The sequence below is a fragment of the Equus asinus genome, chromosome 5 (assembly GCF_041296235.1).
Source record: "Equus asinus isolate D_3611 breed Donkey chromosome 5, EquAss-T2T_v2, whole genome shotgun sequence".
NCBI classification, from domain to species: domain Eukaryota; kingdom Metazoa; phylum Chordata; class Mammalia; order Perissodactyla; family Equidae; genus Equus; species Equus asinus.
In genome coordinates, this window is record NC_091794.1 from 47,007,177 (window position 1) to 47,033,878 (window position 26,702).

The 26,702-nt window shown below is 36.4% G+C and overlaps 1 protein-coding gene and 1 long non-coding RNA gene across 3 annotated transcripts in view; one reads left to right on the forward strand and one right to left on the reverse strand.

Moving 5' to 3' along the window:
* The first annotated feature begins 4,513 nt into the window (after positions 1-4,513).
* The window catches only part of SPATA16 (spermatogenesis associated 16), a 199,136-nt gene continuing 176,947 nt past the window's right edge, over positions 4,514-26,702 (forward strand). Inside the window, exon 1 of the mRNA XM_014866864.3 lies at positions 4,514-5,125. Within this exon, the coding sequence (XP_014722350.3) occupies positions 4,514-5,125 (612 nt within the window). The remainder of the gene's footprint in view (positions 5,126-26,702) is intronic.
* LOC139045412 (uncharacterized) overlaps positions 7,697-26,702 on the reverse strand; it is a 72,553-nt gene continuing 53,547 nt past the window's right edge. The window contains exons 5-6 of one of the 2 annotated variants that reach the window (XR_011503744.1): positions 8,740-8,831; positions 7,697-8,178 (exon numbers count right to left, since the gene is read on the reverse strand). This is a non-coding gene — a long non-coding RNA (uncharacterized lncRNA). The remainder of the gene's footprint in view (positions 8,179-8,739; positions 8,832-26,702) is intronic. The other variant, XR_011503745.1, reaches the window with a different exon arrangement.

A 26,702-nucleotide genomic window follows, 5' to 3' on the forward strand; every position in this document is an offset into this window, starting at 1 on the left:
AGAGGGTGTTCAATAAATAATGATTGGATTGAAGAAATCTTTTGTGATGTGTTTTAAAAAATATCAAGGTGTACTAGTGGACTAACAAGCAAGATGTTTTTCCTCATAATGTCTCTCTGGTTACATTTAACCACAAGTTAAAATTAGATCCTTTTCTTTTTTTTGTTTAAAGAAAGAAAACCATAGCAACTGTGATGTTGAATGTTTCAGACTGCACATTTTAAGGATTCTCTTTTTCTGAATTGCCCATGTTTGAACTACCTATTTCAATTGAAATTGTAATAAATAATTTGTGGTACTAATAGCCATGTAAACTACTGATTGTATCTGTGAAGTAATAGAAATTCCCACATAGAACAGAATGCTTGATGAAATGCTTGAAGAAAAAAATAAATGCGTTGAAAGTCCATTGAATAAATTTTAAATGGTTATCCCCTGGAAATGATTGAACATTAACCTCTCTTTGCTTCTTGTGCTGTATTTATTATAAAACCCTGGAGATTGTTCAAATGTCTCCTATCAATATTTGCTGGAGATCTTTTTTCAAGGCATGTCTCTGTGAGGAAATCAATTTTATGGTGCTGTCTTCTAAATTAAAGAATGGACATTTTTACAGAATGTTATCAGTGAATACTTCTTTGACATACATAATGATTGTCTAATAGTTTTTTCTAAAAGTATTTTTATTGAAGTAATGATTAAAGTGTAACTCATTGCCTCAGGAACACTGACTAATGTCATGTTAATCAACTTGACTACTAAAAAAAAATGAAGAGGTTGATAGTTTAAATCTACTTGGTACATGATTCACTTGAACTATCAGAGAAGAAAATGTACTTTATCCAGGACCAAATTTAAAACAAAACAAAACAAAATCTAGCCAAACACCTCAGAAACAACTTCTACAAAGTTATAGTCCATACCTTTAGAAAAATCCAATTTTGTTTCTCTTAAAACTTGTAAATTAGCCTTTGATTCACAGCGTCCATATTGATCAACATCTATTGAATGCCTACTCCATGCAAAGCACTGAACTAAAGTCGATATAAATAAAGCATATTTCTGCTTTGGGGGAGCCCATTGGAAGAAATAAGTCCTTCACACATAGCTGCAATGTGGAAAGTCAGGGCTATAAATGCTGCCGGTATTCTGAGGAGGGAGAGATGGATAACTTCTGGCTAGGTTTGGACAGGCAGGATGAGGCAGGAGCAAGAAGATGGAGAATTCTTAGTAGACAAACTAAAAACAAGTACTTTTTGGAAGTAACAAGAAGTTCAGCTTGACTTCAGAGCGGTTTACAGAAGGAGTGCTAAATAAATCTGCAAACACACATTGGGCTAGATGGTGAAAGGCCTTGAATTTCAAATTATTTAAATGGAGTTTTATAATTTGTTTAAAAAGCTGTAAGTGAGCAGTTGCATAACTCTTCTGTAGACGTGCAACAACTTTTGTAAAGAACAGGCTCTAAATCTGAAGCTGAAATCACCTGATTTGCAACCAGTGTTGAAAAATATTTGTTGAGTTTGCCCATGGTTTTTCATTTACGCCACTTTTAAACCATAGGATATTTATTCTGGGTTTTTGAGGGAGCATGAATTATTGTTTCTTGGGTAAATTTAGAATAATTGATCTTCCAGGTGTTTGAAAATGAGACGTTTGCTTATAAATTTATTCCCCCTGAGTGCTCTAGGCACCATGTACACTTTTTCCTCTCTATCATTGTTTCTTGTACAAAACTGCACTGAAGACCAAAGTTATGATTTCTAGAGTGAGGTTTAAGGACTGATGCAGAAATACTCAGAAGCCTGTTTCTTGAAAATAATAAAACCTTCCTTCTTACAAAGAAAACAGGCACAAGGAAGGGTGGGAGACAGCTAGGAGGAAGACTGGAGTGGAGGAGTTTGAAAGAAAAATAGGCAGAGGAAGGGAGAGAGAGAGAGAAAGACAGACAGACGGAGAACAATTACCCTCTGGAAGAAGTGGTTATAAAGATAAACTTAATTTACGTGTGTTTAAGAGATGTGAAATAAATGCAGAAGAGATAGGTAGTGCTACCGTCGAGGCTCAAAATGTTACTAATAACAACCAACTACAGATATTCTAACACATTTTAGCCACTGGTGCTTAAAGTAGAGAGAGAGTTTAGAAAATATACCTGAGAGGTACCGTGAAAATTTTGGAATAGCTCACCCACCAACATTTCCTTTTTAGAGTTTTTTGCAGTCACTTGTAAGAATGAATATGAATCTGAGATCCTTCGAATCAAATATTTTGAACTTTAAACAAGTTTCAAGAGCTTCACATCTCTTTTACTTCACAGGCAACATTGGACAAAGAGGGGAACATAAATATAATTTCTATAGTATTCATAGGAATCAAATTTTATTTGGAACTTAGCCACACTGTGGAATATAAATTTTACTCAAAATTTCACGTGACACTAAAAAAACCATACAGCATATATATGGGGTGTTGGAGTTGTGCTACTTCCGTTTCTGCATCTCTGCTACTGAGAGGAACTTGTTGGTGTAGACACATAGCCCTAGCGTCCATCCACCAGAGATCTCAATTCAAGGACTGAAGCTAACTTTTACTCAATCCGAATCATGTGTGGCACAAGAGCAAGCATAACATAGAGTCATGGTCAAGACAGTTTTCTCCTTCCCACTCTGAGTAGCCACATTAGTAGTCCAAAAGATGCAAGAATTGGATGTCAGGAATGATTCTAAGAGAGGAAAAGAAAACAGGGCTTTGCCCAAAGTAAAGCTGTCTTGATGGGGCCCATCATCCCCAGCCTTGATGGTCTCCTTCAGTACTGAGTATAACACAGATGCAAAAATTTCAATCTTTTATGTGTTTTCCCCCCATATACACACAACTCTAACATGTTAGTATAAATCAGTGGGGAATCCAGGATAGCTGTTATTGGAATTACTGGAACTCAGTCTTTCCTGTGAGATAATATGAGATCATCATAGCAGAATTTCTGATATGTCCATGTTTGACCTAAAGCTTTCTGACATCACAAATGTACAATGGCAGGGAGGAGGCAAGTGCCTCAGAGGTTAGAGTCTTATGTACCATTTTGTTTCTTCCTTTGCTTCCCTTAAGAATTACTGAGTCAAAGTTCAGGGTGTTTTAAAGGGTTTCTGTAGGCAAACTGCTACCTTTCAAACAAATGAAAATAATCAACAACATTAACAAAAGCATAAATTTTGAGAAGCTACTCAAAGACTTTATTTTGAGTCAGGCACTGTCCTTGTGGTAGTTGAAAAGAAGCAAGCGTGTTAGCTTTAATCTCATTGTTGTCTTATATCATACTCAGTCCTTCTTTCTTGCATTTTCTCTTTTCTTTTTGTTCTGATATAAATTTGCTATTCGCTATCCTGAAGAACAGCATGCTTTAGAGGAAGAACCCTAGGCTAGGAGTTAGTGAGTGGAAGTCCCAGGAGAGAAATAGCAATCCAGGTTCTGCTAATGACCAACAGTGTGACTTGGATGAGCAACTTAACCTGTCTATCCTTTAGTTTCTTTGAAAAATATCATCCTTATTCCTATCTACCCTACAGAGTTGTTTCCAGGACAGAATATGATAGGTAAAAGAGTCTTAAAAAATCGGCACTAACCATACTATATAATCATTAAATCTTAGGACGTTTTATATTTTGAAACTAATATAGAAGCAGAGATAGAATGTGGAAAGCTTTGACTCAAAAGACTGTTAGTTATTATGTTGTTCTGAACATTAGTGATTTAGGAAAATGCCTCATCATCATATAAGGGACAGTATTGATACCACTGCTACAAAAATATTAATACAGTAGACTCAAGATGAATATGTGGCTGCACATCTAATGTGAGATTGAAGGTCATGTTCTTCTACTTTCAAGTCAGTTCTGAATAATAGTTATCTTTAAAGCTGCTTAAACTTGAGATTTTCTTTGCTAATAGAAGAAACTAATCGAGGAAACATTGTGCTCACATTTCTGGAAGCTTTTCACGGGAAGCAGCTGTGGTTTCTTTAGACTCCCAAGTCTATTATGCAGGTTAGCGGTATACTTTATAATGAGTTCTAGACCACCTGCCTTTCTGAGGAAATTAATATCGAGATGGATTTTTTTTTGTCTTTTTTGACCTCAGTGGCTAAGTATAAGATTTTCCTATGTGATGAATTTGAGCACCCCCTAAAAACGTTCATTCAATATTGTTCAGCTATAGATGATCATTCTTTAAGACATTGTCTAAATGTGTTTTCGACAAATTCTTGGTGAGTTTTGAGATGGAAACATACACTTCCTTCGTAAAACAGTCAACAGATGATGCACATGCAGCCTTACTTTAAGGTGATAAATACCTATAATTGAGTATTACAATTATAAATTGTAAATGAGTACAACAGTGTTTGAAATGAATTTCACTATAGTCTTAAACCATTGGAATTTCAAAATATTGTTTTAATTCTTTTTCTTCTTCTCACCCTTTTCATCCTTACAGGAGTTTCAGGGAGGAATAAATGGATTCAGGAGGCAGTAGGGGTTTGGAGAATACAGTTAATAAGGTCTGTCCGGATCAGCTTGTTCCAAAGATAAACACAAGCAAGAAAATGTCCACCTTAGCAAACCCACCCAGTATCCTGGAAATGTCACAAGAGATTAAGAAAACCTGTGGGGATAAACAGGTAGAAATCACAGTTGAAAGAATAAAAATGGCAAAGAGCATCAAAGAAAAACAAAGCAATGATTTAGAGAAAGTGGCCTTTAAAAGGAAGGCAGAAGGTGAAGAAAAGCCAGCTGGAAGGAAAGAGGCAAAGATAATGGAACTTGACAGCCCGTTGATGACCATGCCTCTGCCTCACATCCCCTTAAAGAACATCATGGATGTGGAGGGGAAGTTGGTCTATGTCGATGAAGAGGATGTGAGCTATGAATTTGTAGAAACTTTCGTGTCCACTGGGATTCAGCCAACGTGTCAAGCTGCTGAAATAGTAGACCCCTTGCATGTACCTCATTTCAGCTTTCTGCCTCAGATTGACAAATGGCTTCAAGTAGCCTTAAAGGATGCCAGCTCCTGCTACAGACAAAAGAAATATGCCGTGGCAGCAGGACAGTTCAGAACAGCATTGGAGGTATGGAATTAAAGAAAATATAAATTGGTGATGAGAAGCTGTGAAATGGAGAGTTGGGACTACATTGAGCAGCTCTGATCATACCATAATGAGCAGTGATTATGGGGTGAAAATATTGAATAATAACAGGATTATGTGGTTCTCGGTTTATGTAAGCAAATAAGATATGCTGAAATTAATATACCTGTGTGTACCTGACATATAGAAATCACCCCAAAAGTATGCCTTATGCTTTTTCTCTGTTAACAAACCCTGCGGTGAATGGTAGCATATATAAAAATGTAGCTGGTTTTGTAATTTAGATGTACACCTATAAAAGCCATAAAGTTTTAGTGAAACGGTGGTGGGTAGAATATAGATGCCCTAGAAGTAGGCAGTTAATGAGTATATGAATTGTCCCCTTTTAATATGTAGTCTTCATGATTAAATGTAGCCATCTTTACTTTTTAACATGGGCTGATAATTTATACATGATACTTACTAAAAACAAAATAACACCATTTTACTTTATCATCAAACTTCCCTTTCCTTCCCATTCTAGTGAGCTTTATGAATCATTATTTTTTTTCTTTGGAAACAGGTAAGTTTGCCAATATCTTGGCATAAAGAAATAGCCCATGGACTAAAAGAAACTTGAGAATCACCTTTAAAACACAAAATAGTTAGTGGGAAAATTTCTCCCTCTCATGACTCACTGAACCTATAGAAAGACCAAAGTGTATAACTAGAAGTCCCATTAGGCTGGCAATATTGGTGACTGCATATTTCATTAATTACAAGAAATTTTCAATGCATTCTAGATATGCCTAGTGGCCACTGGAGATATAAAAAATGAGTTAAGACGTGGTCCCTTTCCTCTAACAGTCTGGTGAAGGCAACAAAGCAGGAAACAATTAAATAGAGATGGCATAAAGGAGTGATTGATCCACCATGGGAAGGGGGACATGAGCAGGAGTCAAATGTGAGATGTTTGTGATGGAGATTTAAAGAGTAAAGTATTATTTCCATGGTTACTTGCCAGTTAAAATGACTGCCTCTACAGTGAATTACTAATGGACAATACCAGACAATGGTGCCCTGAAATATTAAAAAGAAAGTCTAAGAACAAAAAGGAGGCCCCTAGATATATGAAGTGATGAGCTAGCAAACCAATAGATGTGTCTAGAAATACTTGTGTCCTCGTAAAGGGTCATCTACACAAAGAAGAGAAGAGTGATGCACTATGTAAACTTGTGAACGATATAAAGCACGCCCACTCAGATTAAGTTATTCACAAACCACCGAGAACTCTGCTATTTTTTGAGTGAAATTTCAGCAACCTCTGACTGAGGAAAGGATGCTAAAGAAGGTTGCCAGGAAGGACCCTTGGCACTTCTGCTAGGGCCATTTCCAGCTGAAATTTTTTCGAGGGGGGTAAAGGGCAGGGTTAAAGGTATAATTTTATAGATAAAGAAAAGTAATCACTTGGGCAATGAAAAAGGCATAAAATAAAAGATATATATTAATTTAACACATACTTAATATCTATAATAATGATGTAAATTTCAATATATATATGATGATACAACCTTCATATTAAGTCTAGGTAGAAGCCAAAGATATCTACATTAACTGGAAGAAAATATCCAGTTTTCCAAAATACCCAGTGTTCAAAATTGTAAAATTTGAATCAGGTTTTAATGGCCCCAAATAATTGTACTAACAAATGCTCGTGTTCTGAGAGAGTCAGAACTCTCTCTTGTGCACATTCTCTCTCTCTGTCTCTCTCTCTCTCTCCCTCTCCCCCCTCCCAAGGGTTTTTAGGAAACCTTTGGATGCTGACACTAATTATTGGTAATTAACAAAGGTAATTATTTCGGGACCAAAACTTAGCTTAGACATCTGCCCTAGCTTTTGTCTAATTATCTCGGAAGTTAACTTTGAAATCTTACCTAGACTGTCTCTTAATAAACCAAAGCTACTGGGAATGGAAAAAGATTTTTAACTCCTTTAACCCTTTCTTCTCCTAAATTTTTCTCCTAAATTTAACTTCTTCAATACTGAATGTTCTCAGGTATTCTTTAATGGATCTCTCCCTTTTAAAGGCTTTGAGTAAGACAGGATGGATGACAGATACCACGGCATAATGTTAAGTATCACACCTGAGAGACAGATCATCAACAAATATTTGAGTGTGTATAAGTTACGATTAGCTTTGTCTGCAAGTGACAGAAAATTCAAAATAATGGTGTCTAAAGAAAGATAGGACTTTATTTTTCTCACACACAAATTTAGGTTGTTAAGTGCTGGTATGATATGATCATCAAGGTGCCAGCTTCTATTTAGTTCCTCCAGATGTGGTTTTGACCTCATGATCCAAAATGGTAGCTCCTTAGTATCATCATATCCACATTCTAGCCAGGCAGAAGAGGTAAAAAGGAAAGAGAGAGGCACACTGTGTCTCTATAAGCACACTTCACAGAAGTTGCACACACCGTTTCCATTTTTTTTTCATTGACCCAAATTTAATCATGTGGCCACACAAACCCACAAGGAAGGCTGAAAAATATAGTCTATTCCGGTTGGCCCTAACATTCAGAGTCCTAATACTGAGGAAGAAGGGGTCAATGGATATTGAAAGATAACCAGCAACTTTCCCATAGAGTGCTTATTACGTGGGAGAGATTGTAAGGCATACAAAATGCTTGCCAACTGGGTGGTACAAGTCAGCTGTACGAGTACACAGAAGACTGGTTATGGTTAAAGGTAAGACCAGAGAAAAGAAATAGGAAAGTAAAAACTGGGAAAGGCCCTGGAGATTTATGAATATTTATTAATTGACATGATAATTTCCAATGCCTCTAAGAAACCCATTAGGAATATTCTGCTTACATGTTGGTTTCCTCGTGCTCTTGACAAAGTATTAATTCCATGCCTTCTTTTCCCTATATAAAGTTGAACCAGTTATGTAGGTAAGATTAGTCCTTGTCTCATCAATCTTCGTTAAGTTTTGTCGTTTGCTCTTGTGTTTGTATTCACGTCAGAAGTCTCACCAATAGAGCAAAAGGTATAAGCTGAAGATAGAAACACAAATTCATATTAAATCATGTTTTCATGCCTAGATGCTATTCCCTGTAATTTTTAAAGGACAACTATATAAATTCACCCACCATAAAAATAGTAAGGGTTCTACAAGGAAAAATACAGAGCACTGGCCTCATGCAGTTGTATTTGCATATTAGGCAGTACACACCACTATTCAATAAATTGCTTGGCTGTCAATACAAATAGGAAGAGATTAATTAATAAACGCTCTAGTTGCACTTTCATGAGGAGAAGAAAAATTATTAACAAAGTAAAGACTTATAGAAAACATAAAGGTCTGAGAATGTGCTAATCAGATTTTTCTTGCCACTAATAGGAAAAACACTCCAAGAAATTATCAAAGGTTCTTCTAAGTTTGTACCATTCAACCTAAACAATACCATCATTTCAATCTTACTCATAGGATCATAGTAATTAATAGGCTTCCACCTTTCGAATTAGAACAGATCTATATACACCCTTCAAGATTCACAGCTTCAAACAATCTCACTGAACTAGCCAAAGAAGACAGCACACAGCTTATCCCTTACCAACCAGAACTTTCAATTCTTCTGATTTCATCACGTAGGAACCCCTGGAGGTGCTAATCTTTTTCTAATATCTTGGTGCTCCAGTCACTGATCTGCAAAGTCAGAGTAATAACTCACATTTATGGAACTCTTTCTATGTGTCAGGTACTGTATTTTACATTCTGGGAATGTCGCATTCATGGTTGCATTTTATTATCACAACAAACCTATGAGATAGGATTATTATTATTATTATTATTTTGTTACTAATGAGAAAACCAAGAGTTAAGTAACCTGCTGAGGGTCAGCAGCTGGACATGGTAGATCGAGGAGCTGCACCAGGGTGGTGTGCTTTCAGAGCGCACCAGCTTAACCACTATGCCTTTGCTACTCTAAGTGTGAGTGTGTTGGAAATACAGAACTTTGGACTGTGCCAGGCCTGCAGAATCGAGATCTGCTAAAATGCAGTGCACAAGAGTGGTCTTTGTGCATGTCGCAGTGTGAGGAATACTCTCCTCTGTCATACGTCAACATTGAACAGATTGGCCCTCTAATTAGAACTCTGTACTAGTTTGGTCCCTAATTTAAAATGTTCTATGCCCAACACTAACTTCATAAAAAAGCATTTCCTTTTAAGCAGTTGTTTCTATAACAGTGATTCAGAATTTTTGGATTTCAAGGACCCATAAAATTTTTTTAAAAATTGGGGGAGAGGGGTGACATTGTATTTGTATTGTGTAAAAACATTATAAAAATTATCACCTAATACCATTATTATTTATAAAAATCTGGAGCAGTTTAAGACCAAAAATAAAAAAAGATAGAAAACAGAAAGGGCATACTCAGAATAAAGGGTATTTTTTAAATAGATTGTATTTTAATTTTATGAAAAGTTGACTAAATTGGCTTTATTATTTTTCCCCCTTGAATCAGTAAATCATTGGTCTGAGAACCAGTTTTGGGAATCATTGTTCTAGAACACATTCCCTTTATGGTAAACATTAGGTATCCAGGACGATTGAACTCACACCAGGGCCTTATAAGATTATTTCCAGTGTAATGGAATTTGATATGAGGCAGGTCCATTTTGGAGCCCATCCAAGGGGGTTTATTTAATGAACTAGCAAGGATATCTCATTATAGGGCAGCCTCACCTATAATTGCTCTGCTGAGAATAATTCTGTAGCAAATCTCTAGGGCATGAAATGTGGATATCCCAGAAAGCTTAACTTAAATGGATTCTAACACAGTTAGTTTTTAGTGCAACATAATCATGAAATCGAGAATTCACCAAATTCTCTGAGTGCCTGAGCTGTCTTTTTATACATCTGTGGGTTTGCATATGGATTCAGCATACCTTTCTTAAACATCTGCTGGGGTCTGGGCACTTTTATTCAAATAATCGTCACAAAAACCTTTGGGATAGATATTATCGTCCCCATTTTACAGATGAAGAAACTGATGCTTGTGGAGGAGGAAGAAATTTTCCTCTACCCTCTAGAGGCTGGTCTAAGAATTAGATTGACATGAGACAGAATAACAGGAGAAAATCAAAGAAAGCTTAGTAGCAAGTATACATGGGAGAAACCCAGGAAAACTGAGTAATCTCCAAAATGACCAAAGCCATCACCTTAAATATCATATTCAGCTAAAGACCAAAGAAGATGTTGGGGGTAATAGTTTGGGATTTCAAAGGGCAGGAAGGCAGTTCACATGGAAATGGAAAAGCAAATGTTTGGTAAACAACTGTTTGCCATGCCTTGCAGAGACAATGGGACATGGAAAGGACTTTGATCAAGTGGACCTTGCTAGGTTCCTCCCTGTCTACCACACCTACTTCATATTATACTATAGTTATCTAAGGTGATAGCTCCTTCCTGAAATAGGCCTTCTATTTTAAATTCTTTTAGCCAGTTAGGGGGAAGTTCAAAGTTTCTTCCTGAGTCTTTTGTTCTTAACAATAATCAAGCAAGAGACACATTTTGGATAGCAAATTCTACTCCCCTACATGCTCTAAAAAGTCTTAAAAACTTACTTAAAGTTCCACAACCAGTTTGTGGTAGGGCTGAGGTTGAATTCTAGTGCCCTGATTTCACATCTGGAATTCTTTACACTATTGCTTTTCATACTTTAAAGTACATAAAATTACATAGGAATATCACTAAAAATGCAGATTCTGATGTGTTAGGTCTGTAGTAAGCACCAGATGCCTCTTTTCAAATAAACTCCCAAATGATGTCCATGCTGGTGGGACCATTCTGCGTAGAAAGGATTTATGCCACACCACTGGTCGGTTCTCAAATGCCTGCCGTTGCCCCTCCATCAAGTTAGCAGTAAGCACTTCCATCTATCTGGCTCATAGAGCCATAGGTGGCCAAATGGGTCCAGAGCTGTGATGAGTGGAGCTGATGAATTTAAAGTCACACTATGTATTTGATGCCACTTCTGGTGATGTGTGACCTTCAGCAGCTTTCTTAACCCCTTAGAACATAGTGAAGTAGGAGTGATAATAAACAGTGCCCAACTACAAGGTGCTTTCCCATAGGATATCAGAATTGCTTGTTGGAAAACTTGAAGAACTCTAAATTTATATATAAGTTGTCATTGTACTTCTCAAGTACCTCATTTCCCTGTACCGCATGTACTTAACTTAAAACTTTAGCACCCCAAAGGATTTTACCCAACTCAATGTTTATTATCATTGTTTTAATTCATATCCCACTTTCTCTTTGATTAACATTAAAAATTTAGTCTTCTTTTAATGATATTTGGAATTCAATTAAATTAAGGGGCCAAAATAATGCATTGCTTTCTACACTATACCCCCTTTCAGAAGGAGTAATCTCAATCAAACACTATTTTGAACCATTAGCTGCTTCTGACAAAAATATAAGCTCTCACTTAAACGTACAAATTATTATGCGAGAAATACTTCATTTTTTTGTAGTTGTCAGGTATAAACTGACTGCTGAACTCTGTATGTTCAGGATTAAACATTTCAATTTTTAACTTGATTGTTCCCATCTTTGTTCCATCCAGGGATACCATAACTAATAATTACTTAATGATAAGAGATGTTTTTTTAAATGCTAGCAAATTTACATAGCAGGAAAATACAAAATGAACGCCTCTCTTAACCTCAAAAATAAAATAATAAAAGTAGATATATCCCTATAATTAAATGCTAGTTAAATAAGACAAATCTCTAGAAAAGCAGGATTTGTGATTATAAGAAAAAGTGTGTTCATACCACTAACATATACTGGTTGTTTCAGCCTGACATAATGCTAAATGCAGGGGATGCAAATATAAATAAAACTTAGTCCCTGCCCTCAATAAGCCAGAGTTAAGAGACAAGGAATAGGGTCTTGCTGCCTAAGTTCCCAGATTTCATTTGCATTTTCAGGTTATGTATTTTCTTACTTTTAGTTTAGTGTTGTTATTGTTTATATCCTAAAAGATTTTTTTTCCCTGAAATGTATCCTTTAAGTGGCTATTTAGAAGGACTTTACATATTTCATTGTAATTTAATTAACTTCAGTGGTCATCATCCTGACCCTAGTGGAATCAAAAAGATTAAATGACTCAAGTTACACAAAGGAGAGTTGATAACTGGTTTAAAGGAACACAATATTTTTCAGGCTAAGTATTATTAAAAAGAGATGAGAAATGGGAAGACGATCTGAGATGTTTCCTCAATTTGAGGGGCCCCTGTTACTATCAAGTCTTTTTATCCGGATGGCCGTGGCTCCCCGGCGCATCCACCCTCTAACTTGTCTGAGTCCTGCTAAGCCCCCCTCCGTTTCCTGCACAAGAGCAGCCATTGACGCAGCAAGGAAAGGAGCAACAATTCTTATTTGTATGCGGTGCCCATAAAATGGGAAAGCTTGTGCAGAGGGGTGTGGGGAGAACCAAAAAGAGGGGAAGTGTGGAAAAAGGGAGCAAGTAAGGATTGCAAGGCAGGCATTGGCTATCTCAGGGAGAACTGAGCTTTCCCATTACGTAGATAGTGGTAGAGTGTGCGGGGCGGAGGGAGTAGGAGAATTTTTAGTAAATAAGACTATACTATAATTTGTATCACTTTACAAATGAAAGGAGAATCACATTCCATATAAAAAGATCATGAACCTCATAGATTCTTGACATAATTCCAGTCACCTGGGGGAGCTATTAAATATATATGGATGCCCAAACTTATCCTCAGAGAATCTGCTACAATTGTCTGGGGTCCAGACAATGAGCATGCCTGAGGCATTTTTAAGTTCCCACGTCATTTTATTAAGCAGCTAACAATTAAGAAGTGCTCATGTAGAAGATGCTCAACTCTTCCTTCTTCTTTAAAATCACCTACAATAGGTCTTAACCCACATATGCCTTTCTAAAGGGCGTAAGAGAAGTAATATCTAAACATTCTAAAGCCATTAAAAAGCATCAAGAAAAATGTAAACGTCATTGTCATGAAAACTTATTCTTTGGCAATTTACACTTATAACCTTCTCATATTCACTCAAAAAGCAAATTAACTTAATGCTTACTTTCCTATTAACACTAAGAAATACATTTATACTAAATTTCAGCCAGTGGTTAGTATGTGTCTCTAAAATATTAAATTCATCCCATGAGTGAAGATTTGATGAAAAATGAATTATTAATCCATAGGAAGCTGAGAGAGATCTTTCTAATGAGCAGGATCATTTCCATAGTTTAGAGGTGGTGGTTATGTGTTTGATTCAAATGATAGTAAAACAGAAATCCTCTCTTTCACGCCACTCCTTTCCAGCCTTCATACACAATATAGTGTGATGTTCAAACTGATTCTGCAGGTACCGAGTAGATGAGATCCTCTTGAATTTGTTTGCAGAAACGTAACACAGAGTGAGGTTGTGGTTACTCTTTTGATTCAGATTATCGAGAAGAAAGGGGAAAACTTTTTTATTTCAGCATCTAGTTATTTGTTTAACTCTTCTGTTGCCTCATTTGACATTCACTAAAATAGAGAAGACTGTTTCCATCTGGGAAATGATTGTGTTCCTATCATAGAATAGGATGTAGTTAGGCAGGGGGTAAGAAAAAAAGGGAAACAGACAGATTTTCATTGCGCTGTCTCAGTGTGGTTTCCTTATTTTGTATGAATTGTTATGAGTACCAATAATATTAGATTCATACGTACTTGAATGCCACTACCAAAGTATATTTTATATCCAAAAATAAACAACTTCTGGAGTACTTGTTTTGGTCTATGATGATGGTGATGATGAATAATTCAACACTGATTTTGTGGAGTAAGTTATACCAAGAAATCAAGCACAAATTACTAACTGACCACTTTCTCACTTTTCTCTCAACTTTCTATCTCTTCTCTATCTCTATTTCTCTCACTTTTCTATCAACTTGCTGGGTGACATGGGGTAAGAGCACATTATATGACAGGGCTTTGGTTCTCAAGGAATTTAGAGTCAAGCTTTAGACAGAAGTCCTACAACTGTAAGGCAATTAGAAATCTATCAAGGGGCCAGCCCAGGGCCGAGTGGTTAAGTTTGTGCGCTCTGCTTCGGCGGCCCAGGATTTCGCTGGTTTGGATCCTGGGTGCGGACATGGCACGGCTCATCAGGCCACACTGAGGTGGTGTTCCACATGCCACAACTAGAAGGACCCACAACTAAAATGTACAACTATGTACTGGGGGTCTTGGGGAGAAAAAGCAGAAGGGAAAAAAAAAGATTGGCAACAGTTGTTAGCTCAGGTGACAATCTTGAAAACAAAAACCAAAAAAACTATCAAGTGTTCAGTGATCTGCAATGGTCACATAGAGCAAAGGTTTAGGATGGGAAAGTTCAATGGAGTTTGCAATACACGTTTATGAGCATGAATTATGTGGCAGGCACTTTATCTGTATTAACTCCTCTAATCCTCACAACAACCCAGTGGGTCAAGAACTATTATCCCCTATGAAAGATAAAGAGAGAAAAATGCATAAAGTACTCATGGAAATGATGAGACAACTTTGGGTGAATTTAGAGGTATAACTGGATCTCAAAAATAAATAGCTGAATGGAAAAGTGGGGTGGGTAGAAGGGATGGAAAATGAGTATAAAATGTGAGAGAAACATTGCTAGTAAGATGGAGAACTTGAGGAAAGAAGCATGAAACAGAAGAAAGACAGCAAAGAGATGGGCAGGCCAGGGAAGCTGCTATTATGAAATGAGAATGGATACACAACCAGAAGGACCATAACTACAATACACAATTATGTACTGGGGGGCTTTGGGGAGAAGAAGAGAAAAAAAGAAGAAGAAGATTGGCAACAGATGTTAGCTCAGGTGGCAATCTTAAAAAAAAGAAAAAGAGTGAATAGATAGAGCCACATCTGGGTGGTCTTAAAAATCAGGTAGAAGAAATTGGAATTGGTATTGAAAGCAAAAGATTGGTTCTTAGATAGGGAAGTAATAATGTAGGGAAGAAAAGATTAATTGAGAATCAGTGAAGGAAATATTGAATAGTTACTATTTTATCAACACTGTGCTGGTTACTACAGGAGCTACAAGGAAGTATACGATTTCAACCCCCAAATTATAGTTCTTTACCCTTTCTTCAGTTATCTCTGAAATCTTATTATACTCCTGTTATGGTAGACATTTTATTTGCCATGGCCCAAGTGTTGATTTTAGGGGAAAATGGCGATGGAGATGAGAGCATGAGAAAACCAGAAAGAGAAAACTCAAGGGTAAAATAGGAAGGAGATGAGGGTTGCTAGGGTAGACAGTGCAGGACAAAATGGGGAGAAATGAAGTTTGAAGAGCTGGCAAGTTGCCAGAGGGTCATGCATGCCTTGTCAAGATCTTGGACATTATCCAGTAGGCAATAGGAGGTCTCTCAAAAGGATTAATGTGGGAATGGTAGAGTCAGATTTTTGTGTTTGCTATATCACTTTAGCATATAGAGAGAGCACAAAAATAGTGCTCAATCTCTGGGTTATAACCTATAACAGGTTTGTGAAATCAATTTAATGGGTTGTGACCAGCGTTATGTTTAATTGAAATCAATAGAACAGAATAGAATAGGAATACAAAACAATAGGAAATGTCAGAGTTCATGGAAAACTGGAAGATGTTTTACTTTGTGAAAATTTTGTTTCTGTTGTGTATTCAGGTATATCTATATCTATCTATAAGTGGAAATATAGATAGAAAGAAGAGAGAAAAATAAATTATGTGTGCTCCCTATCTAAATGTGTGTATGTGTCCTGGTTGTGATGTAAAATATATTTCTTACTTTTTTTACCATGGATCTTGGTCAAAAATATCTGAAAGCCACTGGTTTAGAGGCAAAGTTGAGAGGGAAAAGACTAGAGGCCACTGAGAGGTTATACTCATTGTAATCTAGATGAGAAAAGTAGATGGCAGAACCAGATGAACAATAGTAAGTATAAAAAGGAGAAACCAAAGTAAAGGAAAGAAGGAAGGAAAAAAGGAGGAAAAATTTTTACACCTTGGTGGCAGGGGAGAAACAAAAGAAGCATTTTCTAAGGATCAAAGTGCCCCTAACTCAGGAACATGAGCACATTTAGAAGTAAAGTGGATGAATGCAATTTTGGTGTGCTTTGTATGAAGGTTGGTTGCAAGCTCAGTTGGAGCAGCACATTTGTTAGCTAGAGGCATGTAAGAAGCACAGAGGAGAGTTTATGACCACAGATGTACATTGAGGAATCATCCATACCTGATGCCACCTGAAGTGTAATAAGCAAGAGGGATAAAGAAAGAATCCTGGAGAATGTGAACAATTAAGAAAAGACTATCTCTCAGATTAAGAAATAATGAGACTACACAAAGGGTGAAGGGGTGCACCTACAACATGACTGACAACAATAATGTACAACTGAAACTTCACAAGATTGTAAATTATCATAAACTCAATAAAAAAATAGAAAAAAGAAATGAGACTAAATTAATTAAGAGGAAACTCTAAGAAGTTACTCCTCATGGACTGAAGCTTTGGGAAAATATCTATTTACGTAGGTTCTAGAGGTAGCATTAAAAGTGAAAAATGACCTGTTTGATTGTCAAAGGTCCATGGAGAGAAAAATTTTAATGGTTATTGCCACAACTCAACTAGGAAGCCTTGCTTCCCCAAGAATGGAACTGGACAGAAGGTTGGATCAAGGTGACTGAGTAGGAAGATGCTTAGTTCATCTCCTCCCACTGACACGCCAAAACTACAGCTACGTATAGAACAACTGTCACTGAGAGCAATCTGGAGACTAGCAGAACAGATTTTCCACAACTAAGGATATAAAGAAAGAGCCACCTCAAGAGGCAGAGATGCAGTCTAGTCAGGACCCACATACCCTTCTCAAACTATTCCAAAAAATTGAAGAGGAAGGAACACTTCCAAATGTATTCTATGAGGCCAGCATTACCTTGATACCAAGACCAAAGAGAGTACAAAAAAAGAAAATTACAGACCAATATCCCTGATGAACACAGATGCTAAAAATCCTCAACAAAATGCTAGCAAACTGAATTCAGCAATACATTAAAAGGATCATACATGATGATCAAGTGGGATTTTTCCAAGGATGCAAGGATGGTTCAACATCCACAAATCAATCAACATGATAAGTCACATTACCAAAATGAAGGGTAATAATCGTACAATCATCTCAATAGATGCAGAAAAAGCATTTGACAAAATTTAAGATCCATTTATGATAAAAACTCTCAACAAAGTGGGTATAGAGGGAAGATAACATAATAAAACCCATATATGACAAAACCACAGCTAACATACCCAATGGAGAAAAGTTGAAAGCATTTCCTTTAAGATCAGGAACAAGACAAGGATGTGCACTCTCAATACTTTCATTCAACAGAGTATTGGAAGTTCTAGCCACAGTAATCAGACAAGGAAAAAAAAGCACCCAAATTGGAAAGGAAGAAGTAAAACTATCAGTATTTGCAGATGACATGATACTATATAGAAAACCCTAAAGACTCCATCAAAGAAACATTAGAACTAGTAAATGAATTCAGTAAAGTCGCAGGATACAAAATCAATAATCAGAAATCTGCTGGGTTTCTATATGCTAATAATGAACAATCAAAAAGAGAAATTAAGAATACAATCCCATTTGCAATTGCTTCAAAAAGAATAAAATACCTACAAATAAATTTACCCAAGGAGATGAAAGACCTGTACTCTGAAAACTGTAAGACATTGATGAAAGAAGTAGAAGGTGATACAAATAAATGGAAAGATATACCATGCTTATGAACTGGAAGAATTAATATTGTTATAATTTCCATACTACCCAAAGCAATCTACAGATTCAATGCAATCTCTCACAAAATACCAACAGCATTTTTCATAGAACTAGAACAAATAATCCCAAAATTTATATAAAACCATAAAAGACCCTGAATAGCCTAAGCAATCTTGAGAAATAAAAACAAAGCTGGAGGTATCATGCTCCCTGATTCAAACTATACCACAAAGCTATAGTACTCAAAACTGTGTGGTACTGGTACAAAAACACACACATAGATCAGTGGAACAGAATCGAGAGCCCAGAAATAAATCCATGCTTGTACAGTCAATTAATCTATGACAGAAGAGGCAAGACTATATAATAGGGAAAAGACAATCTCTTCAATAAATAGCTTTGGGAAAACCAGACAGCTACATGCAAAAGAATGAAACTGGACTACTTACACCATCTACAAAAATAAACTCAAAATGGATTAAAGATTTAAATGTAAGACCTGAATCAGAAAGCCCCTGGAAGAAAACATAGGCAGTCAGCTCTTGACATCAGTCTTAGCAGTATTTTTTTGGATCTCTCTCCTCAGGCAAAAGCAACAAAAGCAAAAATAAACAAATGGGGCTGCATCAAACTAAAAAGCTTCTGCATGGTGAAGGAAACCATCAAGAAAACAAAAAGGCAATCTACTGAATGGGAGGAGATATTTGCAAGTGATATATCTGATAAGGAGTTAATATCCAAAATATGTAAAGAACTCACACAACTCAATATGAAAAAAACAACCTGATTTAAAAAATGGGCAGAGGATCTAAACAGACATTTTTCCAAAGAAGACATACAGAGAGTCAATAGATACATGAAAAATGCTCAACATCATTAATTGTCAGGGAAATGCAAATCAAAACTACTCCGGTTAGTCTATTTGGTTTTCAGTTCCAAGAGCTCTGTCTTGAATTTTATTCTCTTTTCTTAGAATCCTGTGCTTGTTTCTCTTATTCTCTTATGTTTTAGCATCCTGTCCTTGTGTTTTTCATTACTCTTAAGGATATTAATTCTAGTTTTGTTTTTAAAGCTTTTCTTCTATTCTTTGCATTGTTTTTGTTTCTTTTGTGTTTGTTTATTTCTTTATTTTGGACTAATGAGCTATCACGTCACATCTGTCAGAATGGCTATCATCAAAAAGACAACAAATAACAAATGTTGATGAGGATGTGGAGAAAAGGGAAACCTCATAATTGCTGGTGGGAATGTAAACTGGTACAGCCATTGTGGAAAACAGTATGGAAATTCCTCAAAACTTAAAAATAGAACTACCATGTGATCACTTCTAGATATTTATCCAAAGAAAAGTAAAACACTAATTTGAAAAGATATACGCACCCCTATGTTCATTTGCCATTATTTACAATAGCCAAGATATGGAAGCAACAGAAGTGTCCATTGATAGATGAATGGATAAAGAAGATGTGGTATATATGTATATATATATATATATATATATATATATATATTCCACTTTGTGTGTATATATATAAAAACACAGAGTGTAATATTACTCAGCTATAAAAAAGAATGAAATCTTGCCATTTGCAACAACATGGATGGCTCTAGACAGTATTATACTAAGTGAAATAAGTCATACAAAGACAAATACTGTACGATTTCACTTATATGTGGAATCTAAAAAACAAAATGAATGAACAAACGAAACAGAAACAAACTTACATATACAAAGAACAAACTGGTGGTCCCAAGTGGGAAAGGGGATGGGGGGATGGGCAAAATAGGTGGAGGGGATTAAGAAGTACAAACTTCCAATTAAAAAATAAATGTCACAAGGATATAATATACAGCATAGAATATAGGCAATAATTTAATAACTTTATATGGTGACCGATGGTTACTAGACTTGCTGTGGCGATCATTTTGTAATACATACGAATGTCGCATCAATATGTTGTACACCTGAAACTAATATAATAGCACATGTCAACTATACTCGAATAAAAAAAGAATGGAACTGGACACACTCTAGCAAACCTGGGGACAAAACTGTTTGGACTTGAAAAGTTAGACTAACTATGTTCATATGTCCCATGTTTAGGATGTGGACCAAAATTTAGCAAGCATAATTTGAACCTTGAAATTTCACACACTGGCACACTTAGTCTTTGCACTTGTTATATGGTTGAGCATATGATATAATCTCAGCAACTTCTGTTAAAAGAATAAACCATAATCTGAAAGTAATACCTGATTTCTCTGCTTGTAATCAAGGAAAAATTGTGCTCGTAGGACACAACCTTTCTGAACAAAGCCAACTGCCAGAAGCAGAGGTGAGATTGGAAAGGGAAGAAGTGGGCACAGTATCCAAAACATTTAACTTGAAAGGAAGAGTAGAAATGGGACGGTAGTTCAAAGAGATTGTAGAGTGATGGGCTGATTTTTACTTTTTTTAAGAATATGAGCACTAGACATGATTTTATTGGACGAGCCCACAGAGAGATAATAAAAGTAATGCAAAGATGACTGAAGGTATGAGACCCCCAAGGAAGTATGAAAAGATGGGGGTCTGGAGACAGATGGAAAGGTTAGATTTGAACACAGGGAAACTCGTTCCATTGAGACAGGAAGGAAGAATTTTTATGGGTGGAGGGTAAATTGAGAGAATTCTTAGATGGCTTTAATTGAGTTGGAATCAGTTGAGGAATTGGAGACTTGAAACCAAAGATTGGACAGACAACAGAGACAAATTAGATAAGGGCCAAATAGGATTAAGGCAGAGGATTCAGGACCTTTCTAAGGAGAGGGATTATGAATCTATAATGACAACAAACTGCAAAGTTATATGATTTTCTACAATGTGTCTCTGAGACTCCAAAATTTTTGATTGACTCAGATTTGAGGTTTTGATGAGGATGAGATGAATGATGAGAGAAGGGTTATAATGGTGGACCGTAGGGCTGGGCTGAGTAGGAAAGACAGAAGAAAGCTGTCAGACTGAGAGAGTGCACAGTGGTCCAGGTACTGATGGTTCAAGGAAAGCATCTGAGGATAAGAGAGTGAAAGAGCTGAAGGCTAGGAGGTTTGGTCAAGAAGTAGTACTGGAGTATAAGATTTGAGAAGTTAAAGAGTTCCATGGGATTGGGTCTCTAAATAAGAAGAACTGAGGAGTAAAAAAAAATGAGAGGCCAAGATATTACATGAATCATCCACACCCATAGCTGAATTCACTCAAGATGATGTTGGGACTAAGAGAAAAAGGGAACCATAATCCAGGTGTCAACTCTTGGTAAATGTGGGGAAATAATCAGGAGTCTGGTAGATGACAAAGTTCGAGAGGATAGAATAGCTAGATGATGCGGTGTTCTGCCACACTGTGCTAAGGGACAGGAAGGGACAAAACCCTCCATGTGACAGAGGCTGTAGGGGACAGATGTGGGCTCCTTGGAGGGCCTAACTGAAATTGAAAAACCTGGAAAGAATATTCAACATCTTTGTTAAGGGTCCAGAGTAATTGGTTTGCAATGAAGGGACCATCTACGTGAGAGTTTGCAGCAGAGGAAGGACAGATTTCAGACGAGAAACCACAGAGCAGAACTGGAAGGAGACTTTGGGAGTATCTCATTCAAAGAGGGGTTGGAACTTGCTTGAAGCAGCAAGTATTAATTACCCCCGCTCCATTCTGATGGGTCAGTGGTCTAGCCCAGTATGGTCAGTATGGAACCCACCTGTCCTCAAACAGTCTTCTCAGAAAGCTCAGCAGGCCTTAGTCTGAACGAGGAGAAGACAAAAGGGGGCTTTCAGACCCAGCAAATGTAAGGGTAATTTTCTTCTTTTTGTTACTTGTACCTTTCCTGTATCCTTTTTTCCTATGTATGTACAGCACTAATGGAAAACCAGTAAGGGTTATTAGAATTATGTTAACTGCTGCAATGATAAATTGCTTTTATAATACACCTTTAAAGTTAGTCAGCAAGGTTGTTTGTATATTTTGGCATGTTCATTTATATTTATTGGATTTTTCTCTTATTTTTGATATTTGAAATATTACTGAATAATTGTTTATGACTACTTAGGAGGAAACGTATCAATACATATAGTGGTAAGTACATCTTTTTAATGAAAGAATCACCCTAATTTACCTTGAGTGTTTAATAGATTAATTTAAAATATTGATAAATAAGAATTCTCAGTGACTTTATTAACATTCTGTGTGTGTGTGTGTGTATGCTGTTTTCTCTTTTAATTCACTCTATTTTGGGATGTTTCCTAGAGCACTGGCTTTGAGATAAGGTGATAATTATTTGTTGGCATGTAAAGTTTTAAACACAACAAATAAATGTTTTTAAATACCAGGCAGAATGGTAAAAAATGAAAATTAATGAAACAATCAATATTCTCACTTTCTGATGCCCTCGTAAGGTGTGAATGTTGAAAGCTGGTAACTTCACACCAGTTGGTTCCTTTGTTTTTGTTTTAACCATTTTGTAACTTTAAAACTTCACTCAGCAATGGACCAAAAAAAGATACCCAAAGTAGTTTGAAGTAGCTCAGCCCTGATATTCATCTCAAATTAGGAATGAACGGAACGTTCTACCATTTGTATGGGTTATGGGAGCAGCAATCAAGCAGCCACTTAAGCAAAAAAAGAAAGTAAAATATTATGCTTTCTAACGCCAGGGACATATGTCATCTTAGACTACAGGAAGCTATCGTTGGCACTAAGGGGCCTGCTCAGCTTTTCTGGCTCCCACAGAGAGTTGTCCTCACAGCTACTTTAAAATTGAGTTATCGTATATTTCTCTCCGCTTTAGTGTCATGAGCACGGAGGGTGCATTCTAAAGCAGGTCCTGACTGCTAAGTGATGGGTTTAGGCAGAGTTCTTCTCAGAGGGGGCATCCAGAGAACACGATCTGACATGTAGGGATGTCCATTTAAGGGATCACACAGTTGCTGCCACTGCTACTTGTTAATTTAGGCTGTCAACAGAGGAATATGAAAAAATGAAAATGAATGCCAAAAGGCTTAGCTGAAGCTAGAGAGAGGTGTAGGTGGCTGTGATAGGTTTTTGACCTCCACTGGGGTGCGTCCTCATGACAGTGGCATGCACAGTGGAATCCTCAGGTCAGTCATCAGCTCACCCACACACAGTGTGACTGTCACAAGTGGGAGGTGTGCTATGCCACTCACTACGTTAGTTTGATATGTTTTAAATTTCTCACTTAGTTTTTTGAATTGGTAATATAGTCACATAGTTCAAAATTCAAAAGCTACAAAATAGTATGCAATAAAAAGTCTCCTTTCCAGCTGTATCCTCCAGCCACTCACTTTCCCCTCATAGGTAACCATTGTTTACCTTTTAAGTTAATAAATATAAGCAATATGGTAGTAAATAATATTCTTTCTGCAACTTGATTCTTTCACTTAAAAGTAAGTCTCAGAGAAAAAAGAACAAAGCTGGAGGTATCACAATCCCTGACTTCAAAACATACTTCAAAGCTACAGTAATCAAAACAGCATGGTACTGGTACAAAAACAGGTGCACAGATCAACAGAGCAGAATTGAAAGCCCAGAAATAAAACCACACATCTATGGACAACTAATCTTTGACAAAGGAGCTGAGGGCATACAATGGAGAAAAGAAAGTCTCTTCAACAAATGGCACTGGGAAAACTGGACAGCCACATGTAAAAGAATGAAAATTGACCATTCTTTTTCACCACTCACAAAAATCAACCCAAAGTGGACCAAAGACCTAAAGATTAGACCTGAAACAATAAGGCTTCTAGAAGAAAATATAGACAGTACATTCTTTGACATCAGTATCAAAAGGATCTTTTCGGACACTGTGTCTTCTCAGACAAGGGAAACAATAGAAAGAATAAACAAATGGGACTTCATCAGACTAAAGAGCTTCTTCAAGGCAAGGGAAAACAGGATTGAAACAAGAAAACAACCCACTAATTGAGGAAAAATATTTACAAGTTATATATCCAACAAAGGGTTAATCTCCATAATATATAAAGAACTCACACAACTCAACAACAAAAAATCAAACAACCCAATCAAAAAATGGGCAGGGGACATGAATAGACATTTCTCCGAAGAAGATATACAGATGGCCAATAGGCACATGAAAAGATGTTCATCATTGCTGATCATAAGGAAAATGCAAATCAAAACTACACTAAGATATCACCTTATACCTGTTAGAATGGCAAAAATAAACAAAACAAAAAGTGACAAATGTTGGAGAGGTTGTGGAGAAAACGGAACCCTCATACACTGTTGGTGGGAATGCAAACTGGTCCAGCCACTATTGAAAACAGTATGCAGATTTATCAAAAACTTAAAAATAGAAATACCATATGACCTAGCCATCCCACTACTGGGTATCTATCCAAAGAACTTGAAATCAGCAATTTCCAAAAGTCCCATGCACCCCAATGTTCATTTCAGCATTATTTACAATAGCCAAGACACGGAAGCAACCTAAGTGCCCATCAACTGATGACTGGATAAAGAAGATATGGTATATATATATATATATATATACTATGGAATACTACTCAGCCATAAAGAAGGATAAAATACTCCCATTCACAACAACATGGATGGACCTTGAGGGTATTATGTTAAGTGAAATAAGCCAGATAGAGAAAGACAAACTCTGTATGACTCCACTCATAGGTGGAAGTTAAACATGCAGACAAAGAGAACTGATTGGTGGGTACCAGGGGAAAGGGGTGTATGGGGGGTTGGGCACAAAGGGTGAAGTGGTGCACCTACAACATGACTGACAATAATGTACAACTGAAATTTCACAAGGTTGTAAACTATCATAATCTTAATAAAAAGTAAAAGAAAAAAGTCTCAGGCTATTCTGTATCAGTGTATAACACATTTCCTCCTCTTTATCATTGCATAATATTCCATCATATTGAAGATATATATTCCCCATTGATGAACGTTTGGGCTGTTTCCACTGTTTTGCTCTTAGAAATAGTGCTGCAATTAATAACCATGTATACATGTCATTTTTCACTAATGCAGGCATGTCTGCAGGATACATTTCTTGAATTAGAATTCAAGAGTTAGCAAATTTGAATAAATATGCAAGGCCTTCTCGGCTGTGTGAGAAGACCTGTTTTCCTTTACTCTCACCAAATCACAGTGTCATCAAATTTTTTTATCTTTTCCAAAATAATAGATTAACAAAATCAGAGTATAAGACCAATGTGCATTTCTCTGATTATGTGTGAGTTGAGAATCTTTTCCTATGTTTAAAAGTCATTTGCTTTTCTGCGTATTTCCACTTCTATATATATATACCCCAATTTTCTAATGAGTTGTTGGTGTTTGTCTTAGGAGTGCAATGAAATTCAAAACAAATTTGAAAAGGTCCTTTTGAGCAAATAAGTTTTTTCCTATATAATTCTGGTAATTCTCTGCAGAGTAGGAAAAAACTACTTCCCTTTAATTTGTGTTGGGTTATAAACTTGCATTAGAACCCAATTACCATCCTTTAGTAGCACCAGTGCTGACCTGAGTGGCCATTTCTTACAGTGTGAGGTAAATGTCTCTAAAATGAAGTGCATGCTCATATTTTCAAGAAATGGGATAGTAGTTAAGGAATAACATTTAGAAAAAATATTCCTAGTCTATAAAAATCAGAAAGCTCTTTATTAGTAGTAAGGTTCTTATATAAAAGCATTATTTCTCTTATGTTTGGAGATTGTAAAATCTTTGGCAATTTAGGAATTGTTTATTATTTGAGATTGCAACATGTTAGAATTTGATGTTGTTTCTAACGTACTGAGTCTAGCATTGTCATCTCTCCTAGAAAATTCTAAGAGGAAAAATAAATGTGGTAGAGGTTAATAGCTAGCTAAAGAGAGATTTCACCTGGAATGTTCATTTAATAATGCGTTTTATAGGTAGCATATGGTAGCACAGTTATATTAATTCTGGGTGAATTTTTCCTTGTTAGACTTTGTTGAAAGTGTTACATTTTAATTACCATCTAGTATAAACCATTGATTTCAAATAGCAAAATAATTTGATTCCTCCTACTACATATTTACTCTAGAACAGGAAATATGAACACTGTCAATAATGGCTAGGTCAACCAAGATACCCAACTTGGAATTCTTTCCAACTGGTGGCAGTGATTTGATAGAAAGCCTATTTTTCCTTCATGACATCAGAAGACTAGGCTGGACTAGTCTAGTAATACTGTTTAAAAAAAACCCCTGAAATTTATAGATGGATTATAGATACATAGGTAGATTTTAAGATTCTTTTTATTCATTCTTCATCTCTAATACGTAAAGGAGAGGAAGTATTTCTTCACTTTCATATCGAGTTGAAAAAGAAAAAAAAGGATAGTTTTCTATTATTGTCCTAAAAATGCTTCCATTCAAATACTTAGAGGACCAGCCCCAGTGGCCTAGAGGTTAAGTTTGGCACACTCTACTTCGGTGGCCTTGGTTTGGTTCCTGGGTGCGGACCTACACCATTCATCAGTGGCCATGCTGTGGCAGCAGCTCACACACAAAAAGAGGAAGATCAGCAACAGATGTTAGTTCAGGGTGAATCTTCCTCAGCAAAAAGAGGAAGATTGGGATGTTGGCTCAGAGTGAATCTTCCTCAGCAAAAAAAAAAAAAAAAAAAAAACAGACTTCAAGGTATGGTCTTAATTCTGATTTGGTTTTCTGTTTG